The 20,690-nt window shown below is 43.4% G+C and overlaps 1 protein-coding gene across 4 annotated transcripts; it reads right to left on the reverse strand.

Moving 5' to 3' along the window:
* Window positions 1–659: 659 nt before the first annotated feature.
* Window positions 660–18,355, reverse strand: CIAO2B (cytosolic iron-sulfur assembly component 2B). Of its 4 annotated transcripts, none has more exons than XM_033939682.1 (6): window positions 18,337–18,355; window positions 17,372–17,518; window positions 13,122–13,201; window positions 12,760–12,885; window positions 10,365–10,410; window positions 660–1,187 (listed from the first exon to the last, which is right to left on the reverse strand). In XM_033939682.1, the coding sequence occupies exons 2-6, from the start codon at window positions 17,496–17,498 to the stop codon at window positions 1,090–1,092; spliced, it is 477 nt and encodes a 158-aa protein (XP_033795573.1). In that variant the 5' UTR covers window positions 17,499–17,518; window positions 18,337–18,355; the 3' UTR covers window positions 660–1,089. The 4 variants fall into 4 exon arrangements, with proteins under 4 accessions (XP_033795573.1, XP_033795571.1, XP_033795570.1 ...); XM_033939680.1 differs by lacking the exon at window positions 18,337–18,355 and adding an exon at window positions 17,879–17,948; XM_033939679.1 differs by lacking the exon at window positions 18,337–18,355 and adding an exon at window positions 17,736–17,872.
* Between the last annotated feature and the right edge of the window lie 2,335 nt (window positions 18,356–20,690).

Below are 20,690 nucleotides of genomic sequence, written 5' to 3' on the forward strand. Positions count from 1 at the left end.
TGCAGCATGAAAATAATCCACGCAAAATTAGCAGCAATTTAAAGCAAAAGAAACATGAGCAGATAAGACAAACTCCTACTGTCTCGCTTGCAGGAAGACAACTGAGGGCAGGTAAGAGAGGAGGAGCAAAAGTATGCAAATGAAGCTTCCTACAAGAGTTTTCACAAGAAGGGATTGACTACCTGAGAGTTCAGGAATAGAATGGGGTTGTACAAGAAATCACTACCTCTAAAAGGATCCAATTTTTCCTACCTACGGCTACACACCATCCATCCTGAGCATGTTCTCCGCTATCAGAGTTAGTCTTGGTTGGTACCTAGATGGGAAAATTCATTTTTTCCAGACCAAACATATGCAGTAGAACCTGCAACATTTAAACTAGGCATTCAGGAAATTCTTTGTGGCATTCTGTATGCAGCGAAATGACACACTTTGTAACATCTGATGGCAACATAGATATAAATCCTGAGTTTTGTATTCCATTGCCATACTGCAGGATCTGAATATGTGGTATACAACTGAATCTTCTATTACACTGTGCACTGAATGTAAATTGCACCTCTGTTAGTGAGCCTGTAGAGTAGATAATGAAATTATTATTTGGGAGGGTCAATCAAATACAAAAAGCCAAATAGATGTGGTTTGTGGAGTCACATATATGTTTTCCAACAATTTTTTATTTTATATGAGGCATAGCTATATATTGTTTAACTTGTTTGCATGTTATTTATGTGCTTGTACACCGTCTTGAGCAGATTTTTCAGTAAAGCTAATCAAGAAATTAATAAATAAAATACAGTTCTTGCACAAAACTATATGGCAAGCACAAATATATAAAATACAGATCAGAAAGTCAGATTCAGATCACATTATTTAAATTACAGAAATTTTATTTCAGACGCACTTTGATGCTGTCTGTCTTGCAGGTTGTCTTCTACAAATGTCGTAATATTAACAATAAGCACATCAGATTTTTAAATGCAGATTTTAAAAATGCATAATCGCAAGTACATAATATTAACTGTCATCACTTACAAAGAGAAACAAAAATCCATCCCTTAAAGAAAAGACCAACACCCATCCACTTCATTAGGATCGAGCAGACAAACACTGGTTGACAACTTCTAATAGGTGAGAGTTCTCTAAAGCAGCTGCAACTCGTTCCTTGTCTGCGAGCTGTTTATTTACTGAAAGGGAAAGTTTAAAAAAACACTAATTAAATTAAATTAACTTAAATCTAAAATAGCGATATGCATTTCAGTACCATGAAGGGGTAGACATTGTGGCCCTGATTCTGTATAGGACCCCCGGGAGAGGTGTCCTATACAGAATCGGGCCTACACTAACCCCGATTCTGTAACCGGCGTCCATGTTACAGATGCCTGTTAGAGAATCAGGTTAATGAGTAGACGCGGCCGCTACACTTATCGCAGCAAGGGATAAGTATAGCGGCCGCCTGTCCAAACGCCAGCAGGAGGGTGCTCAACTCCTCCTGCCGAAACACCCCCCCAAACTCGTAATCGCCAGCAGGAGGGTGCACAACTCCTCCTGCCGGAAAGCCGGACCCCCTCTGGACCCCCCATGCTAACGACCTCCCCCCCAACTAACCTCCCTCCCCAACTAACCTTTAAATGTTGGTCGGCTGGACGGGTCTTGCTACCGTCCAGCCGATAGGCTCACCTCGTTGAAATGAGACGGGCCCGCCCCTTCCCGGCCCATCCCCGCTAAGTCTAAGGTCTGATTGGCCCAGGCTCTAGAAGCCTGGACCAATCAGGCTTTAGGCATAGCGGGTCCGCCCATCCCCACTAACCCTAAGGTGTGATTGGCCCAGGCTCGTAGGCACCGTAGGACAGCAGGCTCATAGGACAGTGCCGGTGATCAGACAGGCGGCCGCGGGCGTTATACTTATTGCGGCAAGGAGATCCCTTGCTGCGATAAGTATAGCGGCCATGTCTACTTACAATGTAAACCAGCATTTTGCTGGCCTACATTTTAAGCGTCTCTTCCTCTACTAGGGAGAAGCGTAGGGCCGCCTAGGTTCGCCTAAGGCCCTTAGGCGAGCTTAGGCGTCTTGCGGGCCTCCCTAGGCTCCCGGAGGCGCCTTCAATATAGGCGGCCTGCCTGGGGAGCATTTTTTTTTTAAACGTGCATCCCGATTGGTTGATTAGACAGTTGTAGAACGTCTACAGCTGCCTAAAATTGGGACGGCACTTTGCAAAATCAGGGCCTGTCTGTTCAAGTCAAATCACTAGAGGTGAGTGACCAGCGACATAGGACACAAGGAGGTTCTTCAGAAATTATTCAAGTAATTTTAAAAATAAGGTATTTATGTATCTTTACTTATCCCACCTTTTACAAAAGCATAGTGCAGTTTTTAGTGCTGGCAGTGGCGGTAACAGTTCCGATGCTCACAGAATTTCTATGAGTGTCTGAGCTGTTACCGTTGTGGCTGGCACTAAAAACCACGCTACGCATTCTAGGCAGATCACAATTCAACATATTTCAGTACACAAACTCACAGGACTCATCACACATATACGAAAATCATAACCTATGAGACTGTCAGTATTGAAACTTTTGCTATCGTCCATGCTCATAACAAATGATATGCCTAATGAAACAATAGAGTTTTTAGTGCAAGCTTAAAAACTCTTTCATATCGTGCAGTGCTCAGACCAAAGTATTGGACCCACTACATAAAAAATTGAAGCCCTATGTTCTTCAAGGTGGATCAATTTATGAGATGATACATCCAACAAAGTGGCTGTCGAAGAACATAATGGGCAGGCAAAATGATGTAGATGGAAAGAAGCTACGCCTAAAGGGGACATCATATTTTGTTATTAAACAGTGATGTTATCATCTAACAAATTCTAAATTCAATAGGAAGCCAATGCAACATTTGCAACGCCAGTGTGATGTGGTCATACCCGAGCTATCACATTCTGCATAATCTGTAAGGACTTCATATAATATTTCGGTATACCTATTAATAATCCATTGCAGTAATCAAAGAGAGGTATGATGGTACTCTGCATATCTCTACAAAAATGATCTCCTGTCAACATTGCCTTCATTCTCCTTACAAATGTTAATTTTTGAAAGATTGTTTTGATTACTTGGATTCAGCACTTACCATGCGTGATCAGGTGAATAAAGTATCACTCCTAACATTTTAATCTTAAATACAAACTGAATCTTTTCCCCATCAATCTCCTAGAACTCAGGAAAGATAATGGATGACTTGACAGAATCATAATTTGTGTCTTGCTCATATTAAGTTTCAGTCGATTAGCTTTCATCCATTGATTTACCATTTTAAAGACATGCTTAGTAAATTTAAAGTCTTGGCATACAGCTGTTCAGTTTTGAAGAAAACCCAGATATAGAAACATAGAAGATGACGGCAGAAAAGGGCTACAGCATAAAATACTATAGGATAGTCCCAAGATACCCAACAAAACATATAAATGGCTTTAGAAAGATATTTAACAGGGAAGCTGACAAAGAAGACCCTTGTGACAATCTAGTTTGAGCTTCCAAAACTGATGTATGATCCTGACCTTTCATCACACAAAAAACTGTTACCAGAGATAGTGATCAGAGATTACATCCTCTCCCATATCACAACCCTGGGGGAATGAAACCTTTTGACTCAAACACCAACATAAAACTTCTGAATAGATGTCATGCCAATAAGGTACAGATGTGTCATGGGGGCGATACATGGGATAAGCACAGAGGCTGGTGTACTGCAATGAGCAAAGGAAATAGACAAAATGGTACAACAGCCTACCATTACTGTTAAATTGTGTTGTTGTTTTTTTAATTCATTCTGTTAAGATGGAAAAAAGGCTTTTCCTGCCAGGTTTGTTAACCCTTTAACTGGCAGATGGTGAAACGGCTGCTTTATGTAACTTGATGTTGAACGAGAGCAACACTGCCAAGTAACAGACATTTGGAGATGCAGATCTCCCATAAGAACCATAGAAACATTATGTTGCTTCTGAGCAACAATGTCAATTAAAGGATTAAACTTGGTAGCTAAGAATGAAACTAATGGCGTTCACTCTTGAAGGGCTCCATTCTATCAGCTAAAAATCCCTGAGGTGGTGAGGTGAAAGGGAGAAAAAAAAAAAAGAGTAGATCACTGCCTAAGGTGGTCAATCCCATCCCACCTGCTTTAAACAAACAAAACAAAAAAAGAATTCAGTCCACTGAATTCTTTAGACCTACCCTCACAAGAACTTGAAGATGGATGTTGTAAAACTGGGCATCCAGAAGATAGTTAAAATTTAATGTGGACAAGTGCAAAAGTAATGCAACCCAAATTATAGCTAAAGGATGCAAGGTTTTATATTAGGAGTCATTATCTAGAAAAAGGATCTAGATGTCATGGTGGATAGTACATTGAAATCCTTTGGTCAGTATACAGCAATAACCAAGAAAGCAGAGAATTTTAGGAATTAATGAAGGCATAGAGAATAAAACAGAGAATATTATAACGCCTTTATAATGCTCCAAGTTGTGACTGCACCTTGAGTACTGTGTGCAATTCTGGTCACCATATCTTAAAGCAGTAGTCTCAAACTCGCGGCCCAGGTGTCACATGCAGCCTGCCAGGTACTATTTTGAGGCCTTCGGTATGTTTATCATAATTACAAAAGTAAAATAAAACAGTTTCTTGATCATATGTCTCTTTAGCTATAAATTACAATATTATTATTAAGACTTAGCCAAAAGGAAGTACAGTGATACCTTGGATTACAAGCATAATCTGTTCCAGGAGCATGCTCATAATCCAAAATGCTCGTTTATCAAGCGAGTTTCCCCATAGGAAATAATGGAAACTTGTTTGATAGGTTCCCACCCTCCACCTCCCCCCCCCCGAGACCAGCAGTGCTGCTTCCACCCCACGAGAACCGGCATTGCTCCCCCTGAAAGCCCCCCCCGCGAACCGACACCCTCTCCCCCTCCGCGATCCGGCACCCCCCGCCACCATCGGGCATCCCCCCCGCCGCGACCTGAGGTCCCCCAACCCACCCGAACCCTCTTCTTACTTCAGTGTAGCCTCCGCACCAGCACCGGCACTAGCACCAGCAAGTCCTGCCGGTGCCCGAAGATCTGCCTCCTATGCTGGGTCTTGAGCATGTGCGCATGCTCAAGGCCTGAGAGTTCTGAGCATGCGCACATGCTCAAGACCCAGCACAGAAGGCAGATCTTCGGGCACCGGCAGGGCTTGCTGGTGCCAGTGCCGGTGCGGAGGCTACACTGAAGTAAGAAGAGGGTTCGGGTGGGTTGGGGGACCTCAGGTCGCGGCGGGGGGGGGGGGTGCCCGATGGCCGGGGGGGTGCCGGTTAGCAGGGGGGGGCGCTCGCAAATCGAGGCTCGCTCGGTTTCCGAGGTGCCAATTTTGCGAATGTTTTGCTCATCTTGCAAAACACTCGCAAACCGGTACACTCGTAAACCGAGGTACCACTGTATTTATAAACTATAAAGAGTTTTACCTCATGCAAAATTATCACTTCTTTAATAAGACATTAACTATTTTTTTTGAGGCCTTCCAAGTACCTACAAATTCTAAATGTGGCCCTGCAAAGGGTTTGAGTTTGAGACTACTGTCTTAAAGATAGAATTAGAAGACGTAGTGAGAATGGAAACTAAAATAAGGAGATGGAAAAAACAAATAAGAGGCTAAAGAGGTTAGGACCCTTCATCTTAAGAAAAAGATGGAGAGGAGGGATAAGATACAAGTCTAAACATTAATGGGAGGAGTGGAACAGGTATATGCAAATTGGTCATTTACTCTTAAAAGTACAAGGCTTAGGAGGCAAGCAAAGAAGCTACTAAGTAATTTCTGGGTTATACGTAGCTCCTTAGTATAAGTCATAGGGACTAAAAATGGTGAAATATTGATAAAGTTGACACACAAGTAGCTCCTTTGTATAAGGCGTGGCAAAATATATGGTGCTGGCGGTTCAAATCTCATTCTGTAATATCTGACTAGTAATTGCTACTTGAGGCTGCCGGTACTTTATTCACACTTAGGCCTTCAAAAGGGGGTATAGGGCCACTGTCACTATCACCCCCCATGCTCCCCGGCTGTGTCATAAAAGAGCCAACCTTGTCCCTCCCCAAACCTGCAGTTTGAGCCCAAGAGTTTACTGCAGGAGAAGGGATTGCCTGACTCAGAGCCCACTATGAGCTCATGAGGAGGAGAAGGAAGAGGAAGGAGCCATGCACATCCCACTCCACACTAGTTTACCTTCTTTCTTCAAGGGTATGGGTGTTTGATTCTCCTCCTCCTTACTGGGCAGTCCTTCTCTTCTGATAATATACACATTTGGGTTTTGTAGGACTGGAGAATTATGGAACATGAAACTGATGACAACAACGTACGTCAGGAAAGAAGAAAAAACTAGAGAATAGTTATCCTCCGGCAATGTGTTTCAGAGCTTGTGGTAAGAGCAGTTATTGTAGCTGGTTTTTAAAAAAGGTTTGGACAAGTTCATGGAGGAAAAGCCCATAGTCTGCTTTGGAGACAGACATGGGGAAAGCCACAGCTTGTCTTGGATCAATAGCATGGAATGTTGCTACTATATGGGTTTTGCCAGGTACTTGTGACCTGGATTGGCCACCATCAGGACGGGCTAAATGGACCATTTGTCTGACTAGAGAATTACATAAGAACGGAGAACAGCGATAAACTGCGGTAAAGAATAAAATTATGGAAAACGTTCTTTAATGGCACAAAATCAGCATGGGTTCAGCCAAGAGAGATCTTGCCTCACCAATCTGCTGCATTTCTTTGAATGTGTGAATAAACATGTGGATAAAGGAGAGCCAGTTGACATAGTATATCTAAACTTTCAGAAAGCTTTTGAAAAAGTTCTTCATGAGAGACTCCTGAGAAAAGGATAGGAGCCTTGTGAATTAGGAACTGGTTATTGGACAGATAACAGAGGGTAGGGTTATATGGCCATTTTTTTTCGATTGAGGAGGGTGAATAGTGGAGTGCCAAGGGAACTGTACTGGAAATTGGAACAAGTGAGGTGATTAAATTTGCAGATGACACTAAACTTCAAAGTTGTTAAAATGCATGCAGATTGTGAAAAAATGCAGGAAGACTGGGCATCCAAAGGACAGATGAACATAAGAACAGCCTTACTGGGTCAGACCAATGGTCCATCAAGCCCATTAGCCCGTTCTCACGGTGGCCAATCCAGGTCACAAATACCTGGCCAAACCCAAGGAGTAGCAATATTCCATGCTTCCTCCATGTCTCTCTCAATAACAGACTATGGACTTTTCCTCCAGGAACTTGTCCAAACCTTTCTTAAAACCAGCTATGCTATCCGCTCTTACCACAACCTCTGGCAATGCGTTCCAGAGCTTACCTATTCTCGGAGGTGACCAGTGGAGTGCCGCAGGGCTCGGTCCTGGGTCCACTCCTTTTCAACATATTCATAGGGGATCTGACTCAAGGGCTTCAAGGTAAAATAACACTATTCGCCGATGACGCCAAACTATGTAATATAGTAAGTGAATGCAATTTACAGAATTATATGGCGCAGGACCTGCTTACATTGGAAAGTTGGTCCTCAACCTGGCAGCTAGGCTTCAATGCTAAGAAATGTAAGGTCATGCACCTCGGAAGCGGAAATCCATGCAGGATGTACTTCTTGAACGGAGAAACTTTAACTAGGACTTCAGCAGAACGAGATTTAGGAGTAATCATCAGTGCAGACATGAAAACTGCCAATCAAGTGGAGAAGGCTTCATCTAAGGCAAGGCAGATATTGGGTTGTATCAATAGAAGTTTCGTCAGCCGAAAGCCTGAAGTCATAATGCCGTTGTACAGGGCCATGGTGAGACTTCATCTGGAGTACTGTGTGCAATTCTGGAGGCCACATTACAGTAAAGATGTGCGCAGAATTGAATCGGTTCAACGGACAGCCACCAGGATGATCTCGGGGCTCAAGGGTCTCTCGTACGAAGAGAGACTGAACAAATTGCAGCTCTACACTCTTGAGGAACGTAGGAAGAGGGGAGACATGATCGAAACATTTAAGTACCTCACGGGACGTGTCGAAGTGGAAGATGATATTTTCTTTCTCAAGGGACCCTCGGCCACAAAAGGGCACCCGCTCAAACTCAGGGGCGGAAAATTTCATGGCGACACCAGAAAGTATTTCTTCACAGAGAGAGTGGTTGATCATTGGAACAAGCTTCCAGTGCAGGTGATCGAGGCAGACAGCGTGCCAGACTTTAAGAATAAATGGGATACCCATGTGGGATCCCTACGAGGGTCAAGATAAGGAAATTGGGTCATTAGGGCATAGACAGGGGGTGGGTAAGCAGAGTGGGCAGACTTGATGGGCTGTAGCCCTTTTCTGCTGTCATCTTCTATGTTTCTATGTTTCTGAGTGAAAAAAAATTTCCTCCTATTAGTTTTAAAAGTATTTCTTTGTAACTTCATCGAGCGTCCCCTAGTCTTTGTAATTTTTGACGGAATGAAAAATCGATCCACTTGTACCCGTTCTACTCCACTCAGGATTTTGTAGACTTCAATCATATCTCCCCTCAGCCGTCTCTTTTCCAAGCTGAAGAGCCCTAACCATTTTAGTCTTTACTCATACGAGAGGAGTTCCATTCCCTTTACCATCTTGGTTGCTCTTCTTTGAACCTTTTCTAGCGCCGCTATATCTTTCTTGAGATAAGGAGACCAAAATTAAACGCAATACTCTAGATGAGATCACACCATGAAGTGATAAAGGGGCATTATTACATTACATTAATGTCTTCTATTCCGCCACTACCTTTCAGTTCAAGGCATGACATTCTTAGTCTTGTTAACCACCCCTTTTCTAATACAGTGGTGCCTCACACAACGAACTTAATTGGTTCCAGGAGCAAGTTTGTTATGTGAAACGTTCGTTATGTGAAACGCGTTTTCCCATAGGAATACATGTAAAAAAAAATAATTCGTTCTGCAGCATAAAATATGCTAAGATGACATAAAAAAGATAAATTTTTTGTTATTATTTTTATTTAGATACATCTAAAAACATACATCTCCCTGTCCTTTTACTTCCACTATCTTCCTATCCCATCTCTATTCCCTTTTGTCCCTCTCCCCATGATCAATCATCTCACCACCTCTCTCTGCCCTCACCCTCAGGGTTCAAGATTGCTTCCACTCTTTTTCCTGTTGTTCTCTCTGCCTGTCACCCTATGATTTAGCATCCCTTCTGCCCTTGTCCAATATTTCCCCTTCTCTCCCTCCCTCTCATCCCCTGCTCCAACATGTGCTTTCAGCGGCCTTCTCCCCCCTTAAGCGTCTTTTCTTCTCCACTCCACCTTTCCTCCCTCCCTGCCTCCACCTTTGTGGCGCTTTTGCACCCGACCGACAACAGAACAGGCCCGGTCGGACAAATCTCCCTGTCCTGTAGCCGCGAATCTAAATTACCTTCTTACAGCAGCTGGAGTATTGAAGCTGCTGTAAGAGGTAATTTAGATTCGCGGCTACAGGGCAGGGAGGTTTGTCGGCCGGGCCTGTTGTCGGTCGATCGGGGGACCTGACCAGCTGTGCACATTCTTCGGGGCGGACCGCCCCCTCCCCCGTCTTTCGTTCGCCATTGCCTTCTTCCTACCTGCCCTGCCGCAGCCGCACACAGCCGAACGGAAGTCTTCCTGATGTCAGCGCTGACGTCGGAGGAAGGGAGGGCTTTGCTTAAGCCCTCCCTCCGACGTCAGCGCTGACATCGGGAAGATTTCCGTTCGGCTGTGTGCTGCGACAGGGCAGGTAAGGAGAAGGAGACTACCCTCGCGGCTCGACCAACCCCGCTGCGATCCAACCCCGCAGGAACCCCGGACTTCGTTGTGTGAAACGAAGTCCGTTGTACGAATCAAGACATAAAGTTCGTTGTGCGCAGCGTTCGCTGTGCGAGGCGTTCGCTGTGCGAGGCACCACTGTAATTCCTAGCATCCTGTTTGCTTTTTTGGCCACCGCCACACATTGAGCAGAAGGTTTCATTGTATCGTCCTGCATCGGCCTTAGCTCCCAACTACTCTTGTCCAACATAATACATCAACAGACATGTTTTGTTTCCATCCTCCTGCTAGGATCTCCTAAAAAAAAAAGTCCCTTTGACGAGTACCCTTCAACACACAAATGTAAGTGCATCCTTCAACTCACCAAATCAGAACTGTGATGGGATTACTCAATTTTATTCTGACAATATTTTCACTATGCTCACTATAATTCAATTAGTTGCCTATATTGTACTACACACCAGACTTGACCACTCTGACCGAGTCAAAACTGCTATTGGTCCATGTACTGGTGTCCTTGATATGCTTACCTGCATGTTCTGAAGCATGTGTCCCTGGTGTTATATGAACATCCACCTGAAATCAAGACTACAGTTAATCTCTGCAGAAAAAAGTAACTTTCACATTTTCTTTGTGGCCATAACCAAGTCACCTAAATATTAGCTAATCTGAAGGGATTGCAAACAAAAACTGCTACAGGACTGAAGGACTTTTTTTATTCTATTACAAATCAATAAGTTTATATTCATTCATTTGCTTTACTATACATCAATAATAGTTTGCCTTCATCAAACACAATGCTGTGGTACCAAAGATTGAAGGTTCATCCAAGGCCATCAAACAAAAAGAAAAAAAAAAAAAAAATGGAACCTTGCCTAGGCCCGATTAATCATAAGGGTATTCCTATCTCCTAGGCCTGTGCACTAAACTAAACTAAACTAAACTAAACTAAATCTTAGGTTTGTATACCGCGCCATCTCCGCAAGTGCAGAGCTCGGCACGGTTTACAGAAGTTAAGAGGAAAGGAACTACAATGAAGGGATAAAGGAGAGGGACTAAGAAGATAGAGAGGGACCGGATGCTAGAGAACGGGAGGTAATTAGATTTTTGAAAAGAGCCAAGTTTTCAAGTGTTTGCGGAAGGATTGGAAGGAGCTTGAATTTCTGAGCGGGGGTGAGAGGTTGTTCCAGAGTTCTGTGGTTCTAAAGGGGAGGGATGTTCCAAGTTTTCCTGCGCGGGATATACCTTTTATAGAGGGGAAAGACAGTTTCAGTTTTTGTGAGGGTCTAGTGGGGTGTGGGTTTGAGGAGTTCCAAAAGAGTGGGATAACGGGAGGAAGGACGCCATGTAGGATCTTGAAGGCTAAGCAGGCACATTTATAGAGGACTCTGGAGTATACTGGGAGCCAGTGAAGCTTGGAGAGGAGTGGGGAGACGTGATCGAACTTGCCTTTTGCGAAAATAAGCTTGGCCGCGGCGTTCTGAATTAGCTGAAGTCTATGGAGGTTTTTCTTAGTTAGGCTTATGTAGATGGAGTTACAGTAGTCCAGTCTAGAAAGGATGATAGACTGTACGAGGACGGCGAAGTGAGAATGATGAAAGCAGGATCTCACTCTCCTCAGCATATGAAGGCTAAAGAAGCATTTTTTTACCAGGGAGTTGAGGTGATCATTGAAGGAGAGAGAGGAGTCTATGACGATGCCTAGGACTTTGCTTGAAAACTCAAGCTGAAGAGTGGGGCCGGATGGTAGTGGGATGGAGGTGGGTAAATGATCTAAAATTGGGCCGAGCCAAAGTAGTTTTGTTTTGGACTCATTCAGTTTCATTTGTACAGATTGGGCCCAGGATTGGAGATTCGTTATACATGTGGATATGTTATCAGCAAGGTTTGAGAGGTTCGAGTCGGTCTCGAGGAGGATGAGGATGTCATCAGCGTAGGAGTAGAGAGTTTCTAGGGGGGATAGATGGAGGAGTTTCAGAGAGGACATGTAGATGTTGAAAAGGATAGGGGAGAGGGGTGAGCCTTGCGGGACTCCACATTTCGGATTCCAGGGGGGGGAAGAGGTACCGTTTGTGTTAACGGTGTAGGAGCGGAAGCGTAGGAATTTCGAGAACCAATCTAGGACTGTGGAGCTTATGCCTATTTCGGAGAGTTGGAAGATTAGGATGTCGTGGTGGACGACGTCGAAGGCTGCGGAGAGGTCGAATTGTAGGAGAACAGCAAATTTGTTGCGAGAATGGAGATTTTGCATCTTAGAGATTAGTGAGGCCAAGAGGGATTCGGTGCTAAAGTTAGGTCTGAAGCCGAATTGGTGGGGTAGGAGAATAGAGAATCTTTCTAGGTAGGATGAGAGTTGGGTGGATATGATGGATTCTAATAACTTGGTTAGGAGAGGGATATTTGCTATAGGGCGGTAGTTTGATGGCATGGAGGGGTCAAGTTCGGCCTTTTTCAGTAGAGGAGTCAATGAAATGTGTCCCATGTTGGGGGAGAAAAGGCCCGATGTTAGGGCAGAGTTTATGAGTTCGGTGAGGGAAGCGATGGCCTGTGTAGGGATATTCTCGAATAGATAGGAGGGGAAAGGATCCAGAGTGCACTTGCAGGTTTTTAGTTTGAGGCAGAGTTTGGAGACTTGCGATTCGGAAACAGGCTCGAAGACGGTCCAAGATCTGTCGGCGGGAATGGGGGTGGATGTAGGTAAGGTAGGGTTGAGGTCAGTAGAGGTCAGGGAATTGTAGGAGACTGTGGGTGGGAAGGAGGATCTTAGGGTGGTAACCTTTTCATTAAAGAAATTTGCGAGGGCATCGGCTGATAGAGACGGTGGGAGCAAGGATGTTGCATCCTGCATATACAAAATATATGCAGGATGCAACAGAATGACTGACATTATAAAAAGGCAGATTCTGCTGTTTAGAACCCTCTCACCTTAAATCTTTCCGGCAGAGATCGTAGCAGTTTCACTTTTATAGAGAGGCCAATTAGTGTAGCCATACTGCAGTGAGGAATCGTGGGAGTGAACTCCACTGCCACTGTACTTTCATCATCATTCACCTGCCAAATTGCACAAGAAAGACACGTCCTTTTATCCTCAGCGAAACAGAAAACGACTAACAGGGGAGCATTCAATTACATCAACTACCTTCTAATTTCTCACTTTACTATTGTTGAATACCACAATCTTTTGGTGCCCCAAGTATATTATACTACATACCACATAAACTTACATCCATTAGGGAATTGAGGTCTTTAGAAACTGAAGTTAAGAAAGTAAAACACACACAACTTACTTTTACTCTAACTTGTTCAACAACATTTAATTCTTCCAAACTAAGAGGATGCTCTGGATCGTTGATTGAACGAATGAGATGTGGAATGTAAAGGAAAATCAATAACAGCAATTGGCAAAATGGAGAATGAGCAGCATTATTAAGTACTACAATGTCTCTTACAGCATGCATAGGATTTGTATTTGTTATCAGATATGCCTCCTTTACCCCTGGATAACAAAGCAATTTATAATTAAAATAAAAAGTAATTCTGCAATATCAAAGATGCAACTCTCGGGATTAGGAAACTGACATTCAAAAGAAAAGTTAAGAAAGTTTAAAATGTAATCCTCAGACAAAATCAGAAGATTCTAGTGGGGAACTTTTCTATTGCTGCTTCCATGGACATCTCTGAAATCCTAAAACTCCACACAGGAAGGAGCAAAACACAAAATCTTGGTTGAGTCAATAGTCAATAATGACAGTGATTGCATTAAAAAAAAAAAAATACTAACTGCTGCCTAAAAAAAAAAAAATCTATATATTGACTGTAAAGATAGGAAATTGTGCTGAATATATGTATAGTTAGATTGTGAGCCTTCGGGACAGTAAGGGAATTTTTCAAGTACCTTTCTTATTTCTAATCTTAATGTATATTCTCTGTAAACCGCTTAGAACCTAACGGATGTAGCGGTATATAAGAAATAAATTACATTACATTACATATATGTATACAGCAGACATTACCACCAGCTTTATGGTGATATTTGCTATTCCCCCAATTGGACCAGCTTGATATACTACCACTGACATAGGTATTAGGTAGTGTACAAAACAATCTCTAATCAAATCATAAAATGACAACAGCATCATCAAGTAATATAACCTAAACTTGACCACAATTTTTACAATAATAATAAAATGTTCTAAACATTCACATAATACAGTAGTCTCGACTAACCAGGACTCTTATACAGCCGGCAAAAAAATCACCTATGTAAAAAAAAAAGTCCCTTGAAGTACCAGCGGCAGTGTCCTGAGCCAAAAATTCTCCCTCCCTCCAGCCCCGAAGTGGCAGAAGCAGGCGGTGATTCAGAGCTGCAAGCTCCCTTGCTCCTTCCCTCCTTCTCTCCCTTCCTTACCCAAGTGTAGCCAGTCAGTAGGAAGCAGCCTCAAAACAGGTTGCTCGCAGCAACTGGCGAGGCCTTTCCTCAAGGATACTGGATAACTAAGATTCTACTGTATTGCTGAAAGATAATTCTTTTTACCAATTTCTGAAAAGCATAATAAGAAAGATCAAGAGAAAAATTGTCCAGCTAAAGATTCCAAAGTGCTGAGCTTGCATAAGAAAACGTTCTCTTTTTCTAATAGATAACAGTCTAACTTCCTGTAGACCAGGTAACTGAGGCAGATTTCTTTGAAAAGAGTGCTACAACCTTAAAAAAAACATACTTAATAAGATTTGTGACAAATATTCAGGTTGATTCAAATTCAAAATTTTAAAAACCAAACATAAAACTTAAAGTCAATACAATTGGAAATTGGTAACCAATGCAGGTGGTAAAGAACTGGAATAATATGCTATTGGCTCCAGTAATATTCTGCATCAGCTGCAAATGCTAGTTTTACTAGATCCTGACAAAAAAAGAATTATAATAATCCAATCTACTAACAATTAAAGTGTGAAAAAGTTTTATGAGATTTTCTTCAAGTCAAAATGGGCTTTAACTGACACAGCATTCGTAAATGATAGAAACAAACTATGACAACATGACTGATCTGTTTAAAACTTAAATTGCTGTCACAATGCACTCCTAGTGTAGTGATTATTTGAGAAAGAGATAAAGGGCCCCTTTTACAAAGCCGTCATAGCGATGCTGTTGAGGTAAGTGCACCGAAGCCTATTCAATTCCTATGGACTTCAGTGCATTTACAATGGCAGCATTGCTTCCGCAGCTTTGTAAAAGGGGCCCAAAATTTGACTGCCAATTCTAAGCAAGAATGCAAGATAGAGAATGACACAGGGACTAATTTTTCCTGTCCTGTCCCAGCAACTTCTTTTCCTGTCCCTGCTCCATTCCTGAAAGCTCTGTTCTCATCTGCACAAGCCTCAAACACTTTAAAATCATAAGTGTTCGAGTTTTGTGCGGTTAAGGCAGAGCTTACAAGAATGGGGCAGGACAGGGACAGAGACAGCAACAAAACTTGTGGGAAGGGACGGGGAAATATTTGTCCCCATGTCAGTTGCAGACAGAAGTCTGTGAATTCTTAAGCAAGCAGAGCTTCAGATTTGCTCCAAGCACTAAGAAATACCCGAAAAGGGGACAAATTATATCAAATTAAAAAATAAAATGGGAAGAGCAGAACAAACACTCCTCCAGGCACGCATGCAGAAGGAAAGAACTGAAGGTGGAGCTAGAGAGCCCAGTGAAGTATAACAGAGGCAGAGTGAAAAATCCGGAGTGGATTCCTTCTGCAGCAGCACGTGGCTACAGGCAGTCCCTGAGTTAAGAATGAGTTACATTTTTAAAGCTGTTAAGGTGGATTTGTACGCAACTTAGAACCTGTAGATTTTAAGATTCTTGCTGCTTATCTCTGTTCCCAGCTGATAAAAGGGCCAACTGTCCCCAGTCCAGTGTTCCCTCTAAGGCAGGGGTGTCAAATGTCTGTCCTCGAGGGCCGCAATCCAGCTGGGTTTTCAGGATTTCCCCACTGTATATGCATGAGATCTATTTGCATGCACTGCTTTCATTGTATGCTAATAGATCTCATGCATATTCACTGGGGAAATCCTGAAAACCCAACTAGATTGCAGCCCTCGAGGACTGACATTTGACACTCCTGCACTAAGGTACAGCATGCACAACCACACACTGTTCTTAATGTGTCCTTGCATCATTCCTAAATCTGCTACCGAAGAAATGTAGGAATCTATGCCACTGGAAATACTGCTCTGTGAAATCAAATGAAGCCGCAATCTCATTCTTAGGTACGAGTCGTACTTAAAATCGATTGTCTGTAACTCGGGGACTCCCTGTATAGCAGTGGTTCCCAAACCTGTCCTGGGGGACCCCCAGCCAGTCAGGTTTTCAAGATATCCCTAATGAATATGCATGAGAGAGATTTGCATATAATGGAAGTGACAGGTATGCAAATCTCTCTCATGCATATTCATTAGGGATATCTTGAAAACCTGACTGGCTAGGAGTCCCCCAGGACAGGTTTGGGAACCACTGCTGTATAGGGAAATTAGCCCTACTGTCTAGGGAGGTGGGAGGGCCCTTTTCTGAGGCTTTTTCCTTCTATTTAACTTGTTGTATGGTCTGTGTTGTTCTGACATTACACAATTTGACATCATGCATTAATCTACGTGAAAGTGTTACTATCTATCATCATTGATTTTTCACAGTATCTGAGTCATTTCACCTATTGAACTGGAACATTCTCTTCTCTTCAAGTGTTATATCAGCAGTTTATCCAAGCATCCTCCAGATATCACTGTAGCTTTTATAGTGATCAGGAGCACAAAGAAAAGGAAGTCAAATCTTCTGGATCTAATATTTTCCACTTTAAAAACCACAAAGGAATCCAGAGGACACTTCAGTATACTGCTAGCAGAGAAAAAGGAGCTGGATCCTCTAGAGCAGTGGTTCCCAACCCTGTCCTGGAGAACCACCAGGCCAATTGGGTTTTCAGGATAGCCCTAATGAATATGCATGGAGCAGATTTGCATGCCTCTCACTTCCATTATATGCAAATCTCTCTCATGCATATTCATTAGGGCTAGCCTGAAAACCCAATTGGCCTGGTGGTCCTCCAGGACAGGGTTGGGAACCACTGCTCTAGATCCCATTCAGAAGATCTGATGCAGCTCTGGCAGCTTGATCAAGAAACAGAGGATGCCTGGGTAAACTTTATTAATATTCTGTAACAGTGACAACAATGTCTAGAACACAAAGTCATAATTTCTGATCTGGAGAAAAGCCTCCATTGACTATTATAGCAAAACTAAAAGCCACATATTGAAGATCTGCCAGTGCTTGGACACAATTTAAGGTGGAATGTGTACACTATGGAAAATACAGCCTTTATCCATTCCCCCCAGAAAGAGAAAGGAAGGGGGAAAAACCCTGATGTGAAATCAGATTAATATAACAGCCAAACAGAAACTGGGCTGAATATCAATTCATAAAATATAACATTTCATGCCTTTTTGTGAAAATACCTCCTGGTTCTCACACAGGCTTTAGGGCTGCACAGGACAAGGATATCAAATATTTCCCGGTCATCTATTTTATCTGGGATGTCTTCATCTTCATCCTGAGCTGTCACCTGCCGGTCCCCAGAGCGCTGGTAAATCAGGGGATTGGCATTCTCCAGCTGGTTGCCTCCCACCATGTTCTCCTGCCAGACCCCTCCTAGAAGAATAAAGCACAGAACAAGGAAAAGGACGGATCCCACGTTTCCTAATGTTAATACCCCTTCCGGTCTTATGCGGATCTTTCAAAAGCCCCTGCAAAGATGCTTTCTATTATCTGCAAGCTTCCAGCTTGCGTTCCCCCTCCCCCTTTTTAAACACAAGACACCTACACAACTCCCACCAAGTCACACGCATTCGCCTGCCCTCAGACTCACAAGCCAAGCACCCTTCTTCAAGCACATTCGGAAACCAGAGGTCTATCACCCTTCCCCTTCCTCGCAGTCCGCGATCCAGTGCCTCTTCCTAAAAATACCCTCCCCCTCCTACCGTCAAAATAAAGCCTAAAATCGCCCACTACCAATCCCGCTGCTCTCCTTGTTCGGTAACCTCCCCCAGACACAACCTCCTTCTCTTGGGATTTGTCCCGCCTTACCGGAAACAGGAAGTTACGTCAGAGAAGGGCGGACCGCTGGAGAATGGGGGGGGGAAAAAAGTTTTGTAACGGAGGAAGGCAAGACAGTGAAGGAAAAAACCTCGGAGCTTGTTGCGGGCGATATCATAAATAAGCTGGAAATAGAGAGCTGCGGGAATGGAAGTATTTCCTGCAGGGTTCACGACGTGCGAGTGTAGGAGCCTCTCCGATATCAACCACGTACCCAGAATCCTTCACAATAGTGTAGCCAGAGAGACAATTTTGGGCAGCATCTCTCTCGTTCCCTTCTTCCCCTTCCTCCCCCCCCCCCCCCTTCCAAGGCTGTGCAGCATTTCTGTTCTCTTTAGGTCGCTGGCAGCGTGTAGGAAATAGAAGTTGCTTACCTGTAATGATAGTTCTTCGTGGTCAGCTACACATGGTTGACATCACGGCATGACGTCACCGACCGGTAGTGACAAGCGCAGAAGAGTCTAAAAAACAAAACAAAACTTGTGTGCGTGTGTCTCTCCTTTCCCGCCTACTATACTTATAGTTACAGTATGAGTTTACCCTGTCCTCTCTCAGTTCTGTGTATAGCTGACAACCGGGAGGGAGGGTGGATTTGTGTGACTGAAGGATTCTATGGAGAACTACCCTTACAGGTAAACAATTCCTGTTACTCCATGAACAGGGAGTCCTATCAGACCTCACAAATGGTAACTCACCAGGTGCAAGGTAACAGATACTGTAAAAATCATGGTAAATTAATGAGTTGTATTCACAGAATAAATTGTTACCTAGAGAGGAAGAGGACATTTTCAGCATTATAGCTATGTGTTGAGGACCGCTCTTCTAGAATTGGAGTCAACGTAAGAAGCTTCATCCAAATAGCTATGTGATGCTGGGTTCTGTTAGGAATCACTGCCCAGGAAAAGGATCTAGGTGACATTGTTGAGGATACATTGAAACCCTCAGTTAAACCTGCGGCGGTGGCTAAGAAAGCAAATAGAATATTAGGAACTAATGTTTAAGCCCTTTACATTAACGGGTGCTAGAGTAGATCCCATCCTATGTCCTTAGTGCCCTCAGTGCCTCCTATGTCCTTAGTGTTCTCAGTGCCTCCGTCCTATGTCCTTAGTGCCCCTTTCTATGTCCTTAGTGCCCTCAGTGCCCCTTCCTATGTCCTTAGTGCCTCTTTCCCATGTCCTTAGTACCCCTTCTTATGTCCTTAGTGCCCCCAGTGCCTCTGTCCTGCCCATAGTGCCCCCAGTGCCTCCTTCCCATGTCCTTATTGCCCCCAGTGCCTGTGTCCTTAGTGCCCCATTGTCTCCATCCTGTGTCCTTAGTGCCCCCAGTGCCTCCTTCCCATGTCCTTATTGCCCCAGTGCCTCTGTCCTGTGTCCTTAGTGCCCTCAGTACTCCTTCCTATGTCCTTAGTGCCCCCAGTGCCTCCTTCCTATGTCCTCCTCACTGCCTTCCAGACACGCACTCCTGATTGGTTAAGGCCCAACTTAGTGCAGGAAGAGGCGGTCGGAGCATACAGCGAGTGATTTCCTGCACTTGCCGGAGCTCCGGCTGCTCTCTCCTGTCTCCCCCATGAAAAACTGTATTCGTGGTTTTTCAAGATTTGAGGGGGTTCCTGGAACGGAACCCCCATGAATATCGGGGGAGTACTGTAGTGGCACTAGAAAAAGTTCAAAGAAGAGCGATCAAGATGATATAGGGGATGGACCTCATCTCATATGAGGACAGACTAAAAAGGTTAGAGCTCTTCAGCTTGGAAAAGAGACAGCTGAGGGGAGATATGATTGAAGTCTACAAAATCCTGAGTGGAGTAGAATGGATACAAGTGGATTGATTTTTCACTCTGTCAAAAATTACAAAGACGAGGACACTCAATGAGGTTAGAGGGAAATACTTTTAAAATCAATATGAGGAAACATTTTTTTCACTCAGAGAATAGTTAAGCTCTGGAACGGTTGCCAGAGGATGTGGTAAGTGCAGCTAATGTAGCTGGTTTTTAAAAAGGTTTGGACAAGTTCCTGGAGGAAAAGTCCATAGTCTGCTGTTGAGACAGATATGGAACGATAGTATGGAATGCTGCTACTATTTGGGTTTTGCAAGGTACTTGTGACTTGAATTGGCCTCCATGAAGACGGAATACAAAGCTAGATGGACCATTGGTCTGCTGAGAGTGTCCTTGAAGGAGGCAGCATGTATATGAGAACAGAATAGTAAAATAAGGCTGAAAATTAAAGAGGTTATGAGAAATTCCATCCAGCACAGAGTACATCTAAAATGACAGTCTTCTGCAATTTGTTTTAACAATAAAGAGCTATCAAACAGTAAGCAGCAAGAAACTTTCAGACCAGAATCAAATTAATGCCTTGGGGATTTGTGTGACCTGACAAGTTTGTGCGGAAGTTAACTTTGAAATAGTGAAAGAGCTCAGAACAAAACAAGAAAAGCAGTGGTTTTTTGACTTAAATGAGAATATTTCAGTGCAACTACGAAAAAAGCAAGTTTTGTGAAGATTTAAATCCAACAGTCTGAGATACTGAGAACAAAAAAGCATTTCCTCTGCCACATTCCAGAGAGCAATTACAGTCTATGATCCACCTTTTGTTCTGTTAATCACCCTTCCTCGGTGACTCAGAGGAAGCAGAGAGGATAGAAATAATAAAAGTATTTTTAATCTTCCAAGCACAGTGAATAAAGGCCCAGATTCACTAAAGATAGCGACTGAATCACTGTTGGC

This window comes from Geotrypetes seraphini, chromosome 3 (genome assembly GCF_902459505.1).
Source record: "Geotrypetes seraphini chromosome 3, aGeoSer1.1, whole genome shotgun sequence".
Classification (NCBI taxonomy): domain Eukaryota; kingdom Metazoa; phylum Chordata; class Amphibia; order Gymnophiona; family Dermophiidae; genus Geotrypetes; species Geotrypetes seraphini.